The sequence below is a fragment of the Nothoprocta perdicaria genome, unplaced genomic scaffold, assembly GCF_003342845.1.
Source record: "Nothoprocta perdicaria isolate Ctin4 unplaced genomic scaffold, notPer1 scaffold_104, whole genome shotgun sequence".
NCBI lineage: Eukaryota > Metazoa > Chordata > Aves > Tinamiformes > Tinamidae > Nothoprocta > Nothoprocta perdicaria.
The window spans coordinates 2,206,490-2,224,559 of NW_020454139.1; the positions used below are offsets into that span (position 1 = coordinate 2,206,490).

The window sequence follows — 18,070 nt, forward strand, 5'->3', positions numbered from 1 at the left end:
ATGACCCAGACAAGTCTTCTATGAATCATATACATTAACTGTATATCGCTGCAGTGTGTCGGACTTTCCCGTATATAGCAGTGAGGCTCTTAACAGTTTAAAGTTAATAGCAAMAAGCAACAATTTGGGACCAAACATGGAGTCAAACCAGTAACAAAGGAGGAGATAAAATATTCATGGACTTGTTTAACAACTAAACAAGCATTTTAATTTAGTGGCAAAGMAAGCCAGTAATTTTCATCATCCAGTCTCAAAGGTGACCCTGTGCAAATCAAAATCAGGCTTCCATGCTCATCACAAACCAGGCGTTAAAGAAGACGATACCGTAAGACCTGTACAGGTTAATGCAAGAAAAGCTCAGGAGCTTGCTCTTCAGCCTCTAACCAACTGCTGTAAGTGATAACCCAGATTAATTTTGCCTAAATTCAGGTCAGTGGACAATTGATCTTCATAATTAGGATATAAGCCATCCTTAACTAATGCACAAATTCTACACTGGTCACAGAAATGACCTGGTGAGACTATACTTGTAGGACATACCAAAAGGATAGATCTGGATCCAACAATTGTCAGATATCTTCAACTGCCTATTGGTAATCCGACTGTGGATCAATTAAAACAGAAAATCAGCTAGTCTATCTTTTTACTTCATATCTCCACATCCAGACCAGTCTATTGATAGAAAAAAGTTGTCTTCCACTCCATAATCCAAAGAAAGAGGCGTGGATGGGAACTCATCACTCCTGTAGGACAGGAGCCATTCCTACATTTTGGAAAGCAATTAACTGAAGCTCCTCATAGCATCCTTCTCACTAGAGGCAGACATAGAAACTAGCTTCCTCCCCTTCACCTCTCACAAATGTTGGAAAAGGCCAGTGGTTTCTGAAGATCAAGACTTCCAGGAGGACTCAGTGATAAGGAGTGTTTCTACTGCACGAGGACCACAGAACTCTGATGGCCATACAAGRGGAGGTATTAGCACACAAGGTCTGGCACTCATTTCTGTATACTGGTAGAAATGAGAACTCTTGTATGCCATTCTCCATTTAAACGAACACATGGAAGAACCATTAATCTTTCTCTAATACTGTGGACTGAAAATTGATTTTAAAAATTGAAGAATCTATACATTTGTAAGAATAGATATCAGCTTTCATTTGAAGTTTATTTTTCATTCCTGTAAGTAGAAACACAGATCTTTACCTAACAGTCTCAAATCTTTATGTTTTCATAGTAAATATAAATGGTAATCTATTCAGACTGTGTAGGATTCAAAGTAATATTCACAGATAGAACTCAAACTTATTTTTGCTTTGCATTTTATATCTATTGCAGAAAGACTCTATAAGAAGCCCAAAAAAAGATCAACTAAATTTAAATCACACTCAAAACTATAATGTTATTTTTCATGTTGTTATTCCAGAAACAACTTAAGTGTATAACTTAAAAAATAATAAAATAATACCTACATGCATAAGAAAAAGACCTTGCACATTCACTCTATGGAACACTAGTAGGCATTAACTTAAAGACAAAATAACGGGAAATAAAAGGATCCCCTTTCTGAAAACATATCTTCATCTCCCAAAATGGCATTCCTGACTGTCAATAACTCTATGGCTTAAAACTAGGCAGTGTTGTTGTTGTTGTTGGGTTTTTTGTTTGGGTTTTTTTTTTTTTTTTTGAGAGAGAGAGGTTTTTCTTTCTTTTTTCTTTTTTTTTTCCCCCCTTCAAAATAGACACAGGAAATTAAGATGAAAAAATAGTTCCTGAGCTTTATTGAGCATTTAGAGATTGGTCTGCTATGGGCCCACCAACAATGTAATAATTATTTTGACATCCATCAATAATCCAAAAAGCTACCCACATGATCAAATTGAATAGGCGGCAAGGCACTGCATGCCCTTTTTCAGTTTGAGTCCAAGGGCACAAAAAGCTGATAAAGCCTGTCTTGCTTGCTCTGAGCCCAGAAGTAATTGCTTTGTTTGTTTGTTAGGGGTGATTTAATATCAGAGGAAAGCAGTTCAGTTGCTTGGAGTTATAAAATGGCACAGGGGGATCAGGAAAGAAGCAAGATCATAATTCTTTATGTCCTGTCTTTTGGCCTTAACTTTGCCTTCATCAGACCTACTTTGTATTCAGCACACAACAATAATTTAATCCCCTTTCCCCAATGTTTCCCTCCTCCTAATTTTGAAAAAAGAAATGATGTTAATAAYGGTAAGAATTCTTAAATAGGAAGTCTATTAAGATACAAATATTTTGCAAAAATGGATGCCACCAATCTTACTGATTCTTCAAAAATTGCAAGTCACTGAACAAGAGCTTCCCATGCAGCACCAAGTTGGCTTGCTAGTCCCCACCAAGTCTCACCGCTGCTACCACATTTCTGTCAGACACCACGGCTCCTGCCTTGCGTCAACACCATTTTGCTGGCCATTGTTTTTTTTTGCAGACAGTAATCCAATCAAGCAAACAGAAATAAAGCTTCCTACAGCTCCCTGTAAAACGTTCTGCCAGGCTGGGAGCCACGGGTTCCTAAGAAGATTAAATGAAAGAGAGAACCACATCTTGATCCCTAAATCCAAAACTAAAGCATGAGTTTGCAATTCAGTCCATGCCTGTTACTGAGCTTATTAGTGTTACTTTAAGTTGGGAATCTGGTTTTTTTTTTTTTATATTATGTTTCCCTGCACGACGTTATGAATCAATGTTTATTCCCTGTGACCTTTAATATGAAATAAGAATTGGAAGGACTTTTGGAGGCTAAATATATAAATTGCAAAACCAATATTTTTAAGGAGATGCATGTAAGCAAGAAATAGACAAAGAATGCTCTCCAAAAAAATTCAATCAATTATTTAAAAGAATGAAAATGCCTGCTGAAATTAGTGATATATTCGAAAATGATTAYTGTATATGTCTGTCTTCTTTTGTGCTCCTCCTGCATACCTTGAAGAGATTTATACTTCATGGGTAGATACTCTAAGTGAAGAAAGAAATATTTTAAATTGTCATTCCAACCTACTGCAGTTGCTTACCTACATGTCTACAAGCCCTAGTTTCTGTAATTCCAGCTGTTGGGCTCTCTTCTGAGTGCACACACACATACACACACACATAAAAGGCCTTTTCTCTGCATAAAAGGTCACACATTGAAAACAGTGCCTAGGCAATTCCTTTGAAATAATCAAGATTTTCTCATTGGAAATAAAACAGAGATTATTCCTCTCCAGTGATGTGATTTTTTAACCCTATAGAGACATAAGATAGCAGGAATTATTAATATGATATACTAAGGTATAATATGTCAGCAGCTCACATCATATTCTCTGCCTCTGGTCAAAGTGATTTGTCCTTTGAAATTGTCCTTTGAAAAGTGATAAATCCTTTGAAAATTTGAGGAGAAAACAGCGAAATATTTCTCAATTTAGGCATAAGAACACTTAACAAAACAAACAAACAAACAAAAAGAGAGAAAGATGCTCCTCCAAATGGGTAAATGTTTGAGAAAGTCTCACAGAAATGGATTACTGGTTAGAGTATGGGTAAAATAAAGAAGAGTGAATGTTACCCTCCTATGGATCTGCAATATATGGCACAAGCCTCTTCAATGGCCTTTTCAGGTAGGGGTGGATTCAGGTAGGGGTGGGCACATATGGATGTGCCCACACATATATGTAAATGGTTAGTAGTCTCAGGTCACTCTGACAATGCTAAAAGTAAAATTTTATAAAATCCTTCATCATAAAGCACACATTAGTATTTGGACAGAAAGCAAATAAACATTCTATCTGAGAAACTGAGCACTAAAAACAAAAGAAAAAATTCTCTGAAATTTATCCCATGATTAATCTCTGACCAAATTCCACAGGAATCCCGTACCATTCACTTAAGTAGGAGAAAATCTAGGTTGTGTGTTTTATGTCTGTGACTTAGAGAGAAACCAGCCATGCCATGCCTATTCTATGGGTGCATATGCATCAAAAAAATCACTGTAAATTAGAGACTTCAACCATTTCTCAAGGTGTTCAGCAATCTGCAGATTATTTKTAAAATTATCACTGCAGCATTTAGACAACCAGCCAAGATGAAACTTCCAATGCATTAAATGTTATTCAAACAGGTATCATCTAGATGATCACCTAGAAACATTCTAAATAAAGTATAGCCAATGGATATAATAAATACAAAGAAAAAGCAGAAGAGGAATATATAAATAACAATAAGGTACATAGACCTGTAAATTAGCTATTAAACAACACGATAATTTCATTTTAGATGATTGCTTTGGTAGTAACTTGACAATACAAATTATTTCTAGTTTTTTTTTCTCCTTGCCCATAGACACAGCAATTTCTGGACTTTTAGAAATTTKTAATGAGTTTTAACTAATGATAATTTGGCAATAGTAAGAGAAATATTCTGGTAGAAATTAGAAGGGATTTGACTTGCAATTTGACAACTTTATAAAAGGTCACACCATTAATTAAACAACAAAATTAACATTTGTTTAAGCCTGAAGTAAAGTATGCTTAAAAATCCCACAAATTTCATCTCTTTCCCAGGCATACCCGCAGGCAAAAGCCCCTATATCTTCAATCATGCCCTCAAGGTCAGCAGACACGGGCCCTGACAGCAGACATGCCCTTTGCTTAGAGCTCTACATCCGCCAGAGCAGTTTTAATAGCAATGTGAGAGGGTGAAAAGTTAACACTACCTGGTTATGCAATGAATGTCACGGGTAATACCATTTACTTTGGACAAGACTCACAGTAGTAAGCAGTTAAGAGGTGATAAAGCAGGATTAATTCCTGAGCAAAATTTCTGATTAATTTGTCAGTGTGGGCGGCAGCACAAATTCTCCATTAACATCACACTCTAACAAAAAAATAGTTTTCTACCAATGTATTTTTTCCCTCAAGCATTTCATAGAGCTGTTAATACTATTACACATATGCCTTTAAGCCTATTGTTGTACACCTCAATTTAAAAAAGTCATCCAAGATCATTGATATTTATGGCAATTCTGTAAACTAATACATCTTTAATGAAACAAAGGTAGTGGAAAAGTAAAGGAATATTGCAAAATATAGTAATGGAGAAGTAATTACTTTTTAACAGCTCTGATCATATTGTCTCCTAGAAGAAAAATAAACCATCTGTAAGTGATTCACAGCAGATTCAGGCAGCAAGGGGTTACCTAGCTAAATAAAACTGCTTTGAAAGCAAGGACACCTCTGAACCCTCCACCTGCTGCAGACACAAACACAGTCGCAACTGAAAACTCTCATTGTCCTTTCCAGACATACAATTTAACTCTACTGCCAATAAGGTAATGGCTATTTTTCAAAAGTTTAGTTTTTTTCATTTCCTATATTTGGAGARGAATGCACGAAAGTCAATACACCACTTCAGCCACACAAATGTAACAAAGCAACAGAGACTGCCTGCAAAATAATGTAATATGTGGCAATATGCTACCATCATTTGTCTGTCAAATGGAATTGGTTTGGGAGCTGTACCTCCTAAGGGTGTTCTGACTTAGAATTTTCAGTTTTTCTGGGATATTGTGGCCTGCACATAACAATACAAGAATTCAATACGCAAAACCCAAACCACTCTTTTCATCTATTTTCACAAAAATGAAAACAGCATTACTCTTAAAAACTTGATTTATGTCCTGCTGCACAAAAGATGCTGCCTTATATTAGATACTGATACTTCCTAGGAGCATATAGCGAAATAAATGATTTTCTTAAATTGTCCCTTGACTACTAGTGTTGAATAAATAATCAGCAACTAAATGGCAGCATGGATGATTGGCAAAAAGCAGACAGTATGCTATGTAGAAGGGTAAGCATGTATCAATATACATAAAATTATCCATCCTGAGTCAGTTCCTWGGCACTTTGTGTGACATTTATCTTCTTCCACCGTGAATCACAGGGAGCTGGAATGGTGATTTCATTCYGATGTTAAAGCACCTAGTGTGGTGGGTGCCTGATTTTAACAAAGTGAATAATAATTCAAGTAATTTGTAGCTCTGTTAAAACAGAAAGATATGGAGTTGAGAGCATTTTCTAAAAGGGATTTATCACCAACAGATGAAATTATCAGAACTTTGAAACTTGCATCCTTTTACAATTAGGCGTTCAGTCTGTCCTGAAAAATGCAGTTGGAAATTTAAAGAGATGCTACTTAATRGAGAGTTTCTGTTTGAAACCACAAAGACAGGCACATTTTTTTAAGAATCATCATCTCATCGTAAGATCATCTCATCTTATGATGCATAGCAACTGACCTTTGAAATTCATTCAAATTATCAGCTTTTGCCATACCTTTCCACTGTAGGCTCTGAGAGGCTGCCAGTTCCAATAAAGAATTTGAATCTCTTATCTGTGCCAACAGTACACTTACTGCTGCAAAAATTAATGGATTTGGATGCTAAGTTAACAATGAAGAGCAATATTTAAGAAAGACCTGGCTAAAAGACAATAGAAATAAGGTTTACTGAGTTAAGGAAGCATCGTTACTTGCTCTACAGGATAAGTAACACTGCACTAGTGCAAAATGCATTATGCAAATCACAGTAGATGACTATGGAGAAAATAAGAAGTCCTACTGTTTATATTGAAGTTTCATTTAGAAATATCTACAAGGGTTGCTAMATGGAAAAGAGGTAGTTTATTCCACAGTTAATCAATGGTTTAGATACTACAGATATCACTGTTTCTTTATCCATCAATAATACAGTCTCCCATTTATAATGTACCTCATGTATAAAAGGCTTTTATTATTCACTCATCTCGCATTGACCCTTTCAAGCTATAAATGTTCAGATTTGCTTTGGCTCTCTATGTCCTTACTTTTGCTGACTAAAATCAGATTCTGAATTTTTTGAAAGCAGCATGAGAAGCTATTTTAATTTTGAAATGTTGGCACTCTATTGATCTGCATTAGCAAGAAAGCACAGCCTGTGTTTGTACATTAGTCTGTCAGTACCTATGGATTGTTGTATCATCTTCACAAGAAATTCACAAGTTCATCCTGAAAGCGGCAGAGAACAGGAACCCATACTGTTCACTTCAGGTTTAGCCTTAAAAAAACTTCCCACACAAAAAAGTCCAAATTCCTATGATTTAAAAAAATCTGGCTTTCAATCAACATCAGATAAATGTGAAAATACATGCCACTGCCAAACAAATCTCAGGTCATTATGCTTTTCTACTGTTGCAATGCTCTTTTCCACATTATATTGTTAACTTTATATAGATATATATAATTTTATTCCACAGTTACCAAAGCAAAATGCTTCAGTTCTTAGTGGAATGCCACTTACAGCTAATAAAAGATAGCAAAAGCACAAATTATTAAAGAGACAGAAGCACTTCGTAAAACCTAGTATTTGGGCATCTGGCCATCACGGTGCAGTACAGGCTACTTAGGGATGGCCAAGGCCACCCTAAAGCCAGCAGTGTCCTAAACCTCAGCCCTGCAGTGCCTTCAGTGCTGTGACAAATGCTGCCCTTGGGCCCCTGTCCCTACCACATTCCACACTTGTATTTGCACCCTCCCTTTAAAAGCAGTGGGAGGGATCAATAGTGTCTCTAAACATGGTCAGAAGAAGTAGGGAAGCCACCTATGGCCTGCCCCAACACTTTCATTTTCTTGCACAGACATCTCSTACATTGGCTACTTAGGAAAGCAGATATTTTGAGTTTAGAAATTCTGGTTTTGGGACTCAAAATCCATCCTCTGTAAATCCTACATCATAATGTACATCTAGACCAAAGTAAACAAGACCAAGATAATCAAAAAAGAGAATATAATCTTTCCAGTGCTGAGACTCTGAACAAACATATTTTTGCTATTTTGTACAGCACAATTTTTTAATCATGGAGTTTTTCTGTCTTCTTGTATGCAAAAGCACATTTTATACCATGCTGAATAACACTGCCAATATAGCTGCCATTGTTTGGCAAGTAACAAGTATTACTTGACCTCCTTTTAGTTACATATTCGCTAGAAAAAGAAAAACAAAACCTCCAAAACATGTTGATGGATATTTGTCCCTTTGCTCTTAATTAAGGGTGCAGAACTTCAGTCTTCCTTTCTGCAGCATAATTAGCAAAGGCTGACTAATCTATCTTAGTGGAGGGCCATGATTTGATAGCATTTGATCTGTGCTGTGTTGCCCTGCTGTCACTTTCTGCTCCATACCCAGGTACGTACACCTAGAATCTCTCGTGCTGAAAATAATTATTAATTCTTGCTTTGTTTCCCATAAATCACAAAATGATGCTAAAATAAACTTGGAATATTAATCTGTACTAATATTTGCTATATATAGTATTAACTGTACTAATGGTTGCTATATAAAGTATTGATTTTCAGATACGTCAGTAATAATCTGAATATGTATCAAAAATGCTATATGCTAAACATAAATTGAGTAGCATCATATGTTATGGTCTGATAAGGCTACTGGAGTAATATTAAGTTACTAAAACAGAAAACATCTTTTTTAAACTAAATAAAACTTGGTGCAAGAACCACAATGATGCAATTGTTCTAAACACGCACATAAAGCAATGCAGCTCTCTTTCTTGTGTTGGCAAGGTCCCAGGTCCCTACAACTCTATATTCACACACCTCTGCTTGCCCAAGTCAGCCAATCATATAATATCTATAGAATAAAACATTAATGTTGCTATGATCTACAAAACACCATTGTAGAAAATTTTTCGTTGTGGAAAATCTACAGAAAATGACCTTGACTTTTTCCCTTAAACAAATCCATATTGGCTCACATTTTGTGTATGTGTCCTTTCCCCAATTCAATGCTTTGCTAAAAGTCTGAAAGCAGAGAATTACCATAGTAATATAATATAGTAACATAAAACTAGTTAACTCTCCTTCCTTTAAAATGCTAATATTGCTATTAACTATGATGTAGCAACACTTCAGACTAATGCAGGTCTTTATGTATCACAAAGAAGATATCAGGGTTGGCTAGGACAAGAAAATTGGCAATAAAATAATGTAGAACTATGYTTTCTTGGTAAAAATAGTTCATTTTCAAAGGCAACTCTCTATAAATGTAGAAAAAATGTAACTGGCTTGTATATACCATAAACTATTTATCTAAAATGGTACTCATTGAAACAGATGTCATCGCACAATATCCTCATCCCACCCACATTCTGTTCTTTTAGTTGTCAAACAGAACTGTTTCAGATTATTTACCAAGTGATCAGATTCAAGTAATCCGCATGATGCACTAAAGAATAAAGCAGTACTTAAAAAACAAAATACAATTTTCTCATGATGCTCTTTCATGACCTACCATATTATTGAAAGTGCCTTACCAGTAGAAATTATAAAGGGGAAACTGAAATCTTTGCAAAGGTCAAAGTAACCCTTTAATTGACAAACTTTCTATCTCAGCTTTTTCTATTTTCCTCTCCAATGCCCTTATCCTTAGATTCAACCTTCTCTTTTTAAATGCCTTCACTCAACTGAGGAGTGCACAGAATTACCATCAGAGGTGAGTCCTTTTGCTTCTAATTTCACAGATTCTTGAGATTCTGAAAGTCTGAAAATCTGAAGACACTATCTTAAGTTTGAATATTCGTGAATTTGCAGTAGGAAAAAAACTGCACTTTATTTCTCAAATCTGGACGTCAGTGGAAGGAATCTAAAAGAGACCTAGAAACATGCACTTATTTTGGTAAAYTGATAAATACCTACAGAGTAGGTATTCAAATGATAATCAAGCAGAGAAATCATTCAATATATAAGACTTTTTTATATAGGAGATATCGTCCTTCTAAAGAACGTAATAATTCTTGCAACCTTTGTTGAAGAATACTGATAATCAAAGTGCTGAAATTAACATAAAACTCATTTTAATGTCTCAAAGCTTTTTCATCGGATTAGATTTTTCACTCTTTGATGCCTGGTTGCTAAGCCACCTAACCCTTCAACCCTGCAGCTTTATGATGCCTTATTTAGGCTTCTCAACCTTGTTGAGCTGCTTTCAGATTACAACAGAGAGTCTTAAAGATAAATACCACAGGCAGGTTTTCTAGCAGACCACTTGCCAGTTTAGTAACAGCAGAATCAATAATGCATGTGCAGACGAAGTGCTGGCAAAAAGAGAAAACAGAATCTTCTAGGCGTTCTTGAAATAAAGTTCTTTGAAATCACTCTAAACCACAGATTCCAAAAAGCTACTTATGTATTTTCTGCCCTAATGGAAAGAAATACATATTTTTGCCATTCAAGCAATTGCAAATTTTGCATTTCATATAATAATTTTCTCATACACATTTGTATTTTGACATTATAGCACATTCTTGGTGGCTGGAAGCAATCTAAGTTTACAAGTATTGAAGAAATGAAATATTATCTTCTACCAAAAGTCATGCCTATCTCTTCTGCAGTACTTCAAATCCCCACTGACTAGGTATTAAGCATCCATGTGCACTCTCTTGACTACCAGACAGCAAATCCCAGACTACAAAAATATTTTATTCTTGCTTTAGGATGAAACTTATAATGTGAACGTTCATTTCTGTCAAGCTTTGGGATGCATGTCATAGCTTTTTTTATTTAAAACCAATAAAAATATCTAGTATGAGACAAATGGTAAGTAAATGAATAAAGAGTTTCAGTGTGATTCTCTCAAAAAATCACTTATGACACGCTTGCTCTTAGAAAATAACTTCATGCTGTTAAATGCACTTGAAGTGAATACCAAAGGAATTCATAGTGAATTATCATTTCAAAGTGATATAGATTATTCAAAATTCTGTCTTGACAGCAAGGATCATTAGAGAAAGTATGACAGTATGTACTTCAGAAGCTATTTTTCATCGAGCAAACACCACTTTGCTAAATTTTAACTAAATTGGAGGATCTCTTTCATCCTCCTTTACTTCTCAGTGAGTTCATCATTCTTTCACAATTAACCTCATGTCAGCTCCTGAAAATATATTCAAGAAATAGGTGATGCAGGAGCTGGGTGGAACGAGGATATTTGTTTCTTTCTACAAAATGTAGACCGTTTTTCAAAAAGTAATATGCTACTAAAGGATAGTAAAACATGTATCAAACAATAAATGGGTAAGCTCTCCAAAATATAAATATTTAAAATTAAAGCTATCCAGAGTATTTTAAACATTGTCTATGTTAAAGGAGGCCTTCAAGTTTCTTATTCTTCTGTTGATCTAGCTGAAAATAATTGATAGCTGATTAATTGATAGAGGATTAATTGATTATGGTTGCCTCAGATATTATCTCTTCCTATCTTACGCACTTAATGCAAAAAAAGTATTGCAAGCAAAAAAAAAATGACTCCTTCAATAGTTAAGGTAATACTTTGTTGGTGTTACCCTTCTTTTGTTTGCTTTTAAAATGTAGAATGTGCATGTTGAAGAAAACAAAGATGAGAAATCTGATTTTGAATGGAAACAAAAGGATGGAAACAAAAAGAAGTGTTAAACTTGGTTGGAAAAAAAAAAAAGCAGCAGCAGAATTTTCTGTTTTTATTTTAATGGACCTCTTGTGGTTCCAATGACAAAATACGAAAATATGAGTATCTCCCTTAGAAGTTCTGCCTATGCGCAGAATCATCAGGTTTTTGTCGGTTGTAGGATTGCAGCTTCTCTCTATAGTTACAGATACTGAAGTCTCTCCCTCTGTTTACACGTCTATACATTTAGACAAACTCATCCTTTCCTCTAGACCAATGTATCCTCATCCTCTGATATGTGTTACAGAAATAAATGCAACAATGAATAGTTATTCACTGAATAATATAACCCTACCTCATGAATAAGTTGATTGACATATAAGACAATGACATTTGGATTTCAGGATTAACACACTGCCTACATCCATTGTATTTATAGGTTCAATCTCAAAATTATTTTAAATATATATTTCTCTAAAAAGTGATCTGTTTGAGATAGAGATAGTTATAACTRCTGAAGTTATAACTTCACGAAACTCCACAAAACACTTCTGTGCATAATTTCCTTCCCTAATCATGACCAGGTATGAAGACAAAAATAACTTTGCTCCCATGTAATGCACTTTKCAAAAAAGACGACCACACTTAAATTGAGGATACCAGCATTTTGGCATAATTGTCACTGCTTCTCCAGGGATAGATTTTCATGTAATTGTTATTAGTTGCAATAGGAAATAAGTATTGTATAATCAAAATCAAAAGATGAAACACATAAAAGTAAGATTATACAGTATTCTAAAGTGCTTTTACTTTTATTAGAGGAAGATTAAAGAGTATTAAAAAAAAAAAAAAGAAAAAAAAAGCGGCCCATATTTATTGCATAATCTATAAGCTCAGAAAGAAAGTAATTTTATTTTAGGCCTTACTGATGTGGCAAAATGCTGAACACTAAAGGCTTGGATGTTTTTGTGTGCATTGTTTTCCTTGGTGTTCTTGTGATTAGGATTGTTCTGGAGTTAAAAGCTATTGATTTCCTAGAAAGCTGTCTCATGCTTTTTTTTTTTTTCAGCTCTGTTTGACTGATTAAACAAAACAAAACAGACCAAAAAAAAAAAACCCTTTTAGCAACACACTATATGGCTTATTGTACTGCATCATGGCCCTCATAATAAAGGACTCAGAATCTGCAAGACCAGTAATACACAAACCTCATTAAAAATTGACCAACCTTTCCTTCAGAGTCTGCTGCTGTTACCTTCTCAACCTTGTTCCTGTTCAAAAATCTTTTCACCCATTCTTCTACTTGCACATTGAACTTCATGAAAGTCACATAGCAAAAATACGCTGTCAGAAGCGCTAAGCTTTCCCACCACATGATTAAGTTATCCAGAAAGAAGATGATTAGCAAGATCAAGTCAATGATGTAAAAGGACACATCTCGAAAGAGTGGCCACCAGGTGAGGTTCAGGATCTCTCTAGAAAATAAAGCACACATTCCAATAACAAACAGGATATTGAATACGGCAGACCCCACTATGGTCCCAATGCCGACATTACTGTGGGAAATAAAGACTCCTATCAAAGAAGTGAAGAGCTCAGGGGCCGAGCCACCAGCAGCCATGAAGGTTGCCCCAGCCACATCATCAGATATGGCCAGTTTTTCAGTGATGACAGTCAAGGAAGGAACGAAGAACTCATCGCAGACTATGGCTAAGGCTATGAACATGTAGATCATCCCAATGACATGGAGGATGACTGCTCCTCTTCTTCTTTCCTCCAGGGAGAAAAGGTCCTCTGGGTACTCTCCCTTGGCATGRTCTTCTGTTGCGTTGCTGTCCTCACCTTTGGGACTCGTAGGGACAAGTGGGTCTGGGGTGCTGCCTCCGCTCAATTCTGTGAAATCCAGGAGAGTTCTTTGGTGCCCGTGCATTAGCCGTGGGCTATCGAGGCTGCTGGCCAGCTCTGCGCTACGTGGCTCGGTCTTGAAAAAGGCACTAATTGAAAGAGAGAAAGTACTAATGGCCATTATACTCACAAGAAGCCCTATTATTCGTATCAGTCTCAGTTTTTTCCTAACATTCTGGTTCCKTCTGCAAGCAAAAAGGGGTTCCTCTAAGACACTCGCAACAGTCTTTCTATAAAGAGCCATTTTTTATTCTGTGTGAGAGGCTGAGAGAGTCAGATGGACTGTTCCTTCATATTTTTCTTCTGCTTCGATGCTAAAGGTGCTTTGAGAGGTTTTCCAGAATTAAGCAGTTTTATTCTTCATAGAAATTGTTCTCTTCATTCATGCTTAAAGGACAAACAGGTGTTATTAATATCAGTGCAACAGCATATGATTAGAAGCACATAAAGAAATACTTAACTGGRTTAAATTTAGAATTTAAAGCAGAATATTCCTAACTATAACACAATACTCTACCACAACCTATCAAACACAGTAACAATGTATTTGTTTCAACAGTAATTCTATGGATAAAAATCTATCAATATTCAGATCATTTTACATCTTTCAGAAGCCACTGCTCTGCATTAGGTCTCAGGTGCTGACAAATAATCCTAGTGGAAGGTGGAAGAAACTATCCCCAAATGTTTTGCAAACATGAATGAGCTATTATTTGAATAGATACATCAAAGATTCTTAACTGCAGTTAATTACTTCTCACCATGATCATGTAATGCCCAATACTTAAATGTAAAGGTAATAACGTATGAAAAAGCAATTGAATTACTGACAAGAATCTCGTCAGACCTTTATGCRACTGAGATAATATTAATAGAATTATTATGTGTGCAAAGAGCAACAATACTCGAAATGTAGGTAAAATTAGGACTACTCTCAACCACAGCTTATTTCTTCTGCAAAATCTACTTGAGTTTACAGAAAGAATTCAAGTTTGCTTCTACTCAGACCTAAAACTAGCTAAGACAAAATTTTCATTCAATACTGCTTCTGTCTTAAGTTAACACATTCAGCTATCAGTTCAGCAAGTTGCAAAGAATATTTATGTGACAAGCACCTTTTCAAAGTGTCARTCCTACAAATCATTAAGAAAATACTAAATTTACACAAGAATTAATCCTGCAACAAATAAGACTAGGAGAGGACAAGCTATGGGAAGAACAGTTCTTGCATGTCAGAGTGACAGTGTTGTGCCAACACCACTTTTATAACAGGAAAAAYGGATGTATTACCATAGGTGCTTATATATACCAAAAAATGTAAGTAACGTAGAAATTAGTGTATATGCAGGCATAGCAAGTTGCATCATACATGATACGAAATACAAAATAATTTCTAAMCAACATGATTACCATTTACTACTTTTATAGGCATTTGTAGTACCAATTGAATACAGAAGACTACAAACCTATAAAAAAACCACTAATCTCTAAATTCTCTAACACAGAACAAAAACCATCGCCTGCAGCTATTTGCGTAAAAGTTACTAAGTCATGCCCAGTTCTTCCTCCTGCTGCCGACAGCTCCCATGCTAACATGCCACTGAGACACTCTCCATCCAGAGGGATCCAGCACCACAACGGAACACTATTCTATTCCCCACCTTGGATTTGCCCGCCTGCCGTGAAAGCACCGGGCGCCGCGGGTAAGGGGGCACCTCCAGCGCCGCCGCAGCGGGCACGGCTGGGACCGCGGCGGCCCGGCACCCCACRCCGATGTGGGTCACGAAGGGGCGATGCCCCGCGGGCCGCCCCACTGCCGCACGCCGCGCAGCGCCGCTCCGCGCAGCCCCGTCCCTCGACGCGCGCCCCGCGCAGCGCGGACCCCGTCGCCCCGGCAGCGCGCGCAGCCTCCCCGAAACTCATCCCAAGTTCGCCCCGCACCAACTTTCCTCCCCTCCAGGGCCGCGCAGAAGCCGCGGAGGCTCCGCACCCACCCGGCTCCAGGCGCGGCTCCCGCAAGCKCCGCCGCCGCCGGCAGCCCGCTTTGCTCCGCGGGGAGGAGCGCAGCGCGGAGTCCTCCTCCGGCCCGGCCTCCTGCGCTGCCGCCCGCCCCGGTGCCCGCCCTGCGCACCCGCAGGCGCGCAGCGATGCGCGCAGCCCGCCGCTGCTGCCGTGGCCGCTGCTGCCGTGGGACCGCGGGAGCAAAGGGGCAGTGACTGCAAACATGAGGAGGTCCCTCATCTAAACGCCTTTTATTCTTGGTRTTTTCTGGAGCAGAGTTAGGGAATGAGGGAGATGGGCATTTCTGTGAGGTTTTGATTTTTAAATAAGACTGCACAGCCTCTGGAAGTTATTAAGTGTTTTTGCGTATTGACAGAAATGCCTTCCAGTTGCTCTTCGAAGGTGGCACAAAGAGTAATAAGGATAGACGGAACATTTTAAGAAGTGGGGGAAGTTCAGATCTGGAACTGGATCTTTCTGGTTTGGCCTGCTCCTTTCAGCACAGATATGCTCCCCTTCCAGCCCCTGCCCCTCCTCTCCCAAATTTTGCTGTCTTAAGTAATTACTTCAAGATTCAAATACAATGAAATATGATAATCATAACTAACTTATAACTAACTCTTGGTGTTAAATGCTGTAGATCTTACAGAGTGTAAAAGTACTGCTCTGTTGAAACTTGTAGTTTTCTTCTGTGGAGCTTTTGCAAAAGGCAACATGGTCATCCATGAAGTTACTTAAGTTATATTAAGCTAAGCAAAACAAATGATAYCGACCTGAGACCTTCCCTGGTGTTAGGGGTCTGTAAGGGATGTTCAGTCCTTCAACAACACTCTCTCGGAATAAGGGTATTTGAAATGATGAGCAAGTATAATTCTCAGTTACTTTTGACTGAAAAATAACTTTGATTTTTATAACTTYTATTTTTTCCTTTATTTCTGACACTGATACCATCAGATGGCAGATAAATAGCTGTACCTGGTACTCTGAGGAGAAAAGAAAAATGCAGAGGTCTGATTAATTAAAAAAATCCAGACATTCTAAGTATCTTTTGAGTATATCACATGATATCACATGAAAAAATAATGATTATCTATATGGGCCCTGGGCATGTAGTCTGTTTGTATCTCCCCATCAGCTATATGCAATGCCTCAAATTCTATTGCATTTCAATAGATGCTGGTAACTGTTGGTCTCCCTGGTTGCCTTGGAGGTGACTGGAAGCCCCTAACAGCTGTAACACACCCAAAACAGATATAACTGAACAGATAGGCATCTTAGAGGTGACATGGACATGCAAGAAGTTCATAAGATAATCCATTAACACCAGTAATTTTCAGGTAAAGTAAGGGCTGACTTTGACATGCCCTCCAGTGATAGAATTTGCACAGGTGATTTATATTTATTTCACATTACATATCGAGAGTTTCTAATTAGTGTGTGACAGCTGATTGGGGATTCCTGCTGATTGCCCAGGCTTGTGTAATTCAGGCTCAAGATGATGGTAAAACACATGTAGAGATTACTTTGACCATCCATCTAGAACCACCCAATATTTAAGAATTAATTATTCTTAAGTACAGTGTCACATACGTAGGACATAAATGAAACAGCTAGATCTCAAATACCCARCCTGTGGCTGCTATTCAGTGATGAAGAGGATTAAAGATAAGTGTTCTTATAAGTACTTATGGCTGTTGCATGTTTGCCTTGTGGTTTATGCAAAACAGCCACTACCTAACAATGACTATGAGATATTTTGAGTTTCAGAAATGGCCAGAGGCAGGCTGGGATGTGTATGCAATGCCTTAGTATCAGTCAGTTTCTCACATAAACTAGAAGCAGTCAACTTCTGCAGAATGACTAGAAGAGGAAGAAGAGTTTAGAAAATCCCATATAATTGCATGAACAAAAAGCCYGTCAAACGAAAGCCCAAGAACAGATGGGTGCTAGATACACACAACTGTAAAAAATGAAAGTCTAGTTACATATATGCAATCTGAAAAACTTKTTTTTTCTTTAACGGAGAGTCTATATTTGGTTTATTGCACTATTTGTGAGGTGCTCCCTGAGGTCAAAAAGCTTCTTTTCCACGATTTCCTATCTCCACACTGTAGTCTTTTCTTTTTAAGAATATTATCATTTTCGCTCTTCTGTTAGTRTTTCACACCTTAAACTGTGAGGAGAAGGCACACAAGTATCTTATGTACTACATAAGTAGGACATAAGGGCCTACAAATTAGTACATCCAGGGCCTACAAAAACCCTGGATGACAATGTCCCTGTCACAGCAGTAAGGCCTAATGCTGGGAAATGAAACTGATGGGGAGGTTACCATGACTACAGAGGCGGCATATTTGAATGAAAATTGGTGTTAAGATTTTAAATGCTAATTGCGGTTGGGAATGGGAAGATACCTGTTTTTTTTTAAGACTTTGCAACAAATAGTAACTAAAAAGGAGATTGAGAAAAATCATAAATTAAAACACTGATAGTCTCTGTCATTGAAGCAGATTATATCATTTCCATGTTCTTAATAGCAACTAAGCATGCTACATATAAACCACAGGGCCCAAAAAACAAAAAGTATTTATATTACCTGAGCAAAACACTCTGGAAGTATTGAGGAAAATGAAATAGGCTTCTTTAGAGTTAACTGCCATAACAGCAGTTTCCAGTAGCTCACAC

At 37.2% G+C, this 18,070-nt stretch overlaps 1 protein-coding gene across 2 annotated transcripts in view; it reads right to left on the reverse strand.

The window, feature by feature from the left end:
- The window catches only part of SLC24A2 (solute carrier family 24 member 2), a 100,318-nt gene extending 84,887 nt beyond the window's left edge, over positions 1 to 15,431 (reverse strand). For both annotated transcript variants that reach the window (XM_026043901.1, XM_026043896.1), the window contains exons 1-2: positions 15,379 to 15,431; positions 12,708 to 13,771 (exon numbers count right to left, since the gene is read on the reverse strand). In XM_026043901.1, coding sequence (XP_025899686.1) covers positions 12,708 to 13,628 — 921 coding nt within the window. In that variant the 5' untranslated portion in view covers positions 13,629 to 13,771; positions 15,379 to 15,431. The remainder of the gene's footprint in view (positions 1 to 12,707; positions 13,772 to 15,378) is intronic.
- Between the last annotated feature and the right edge of the window lie 2,639 nt (positions 15,432 to 18,070).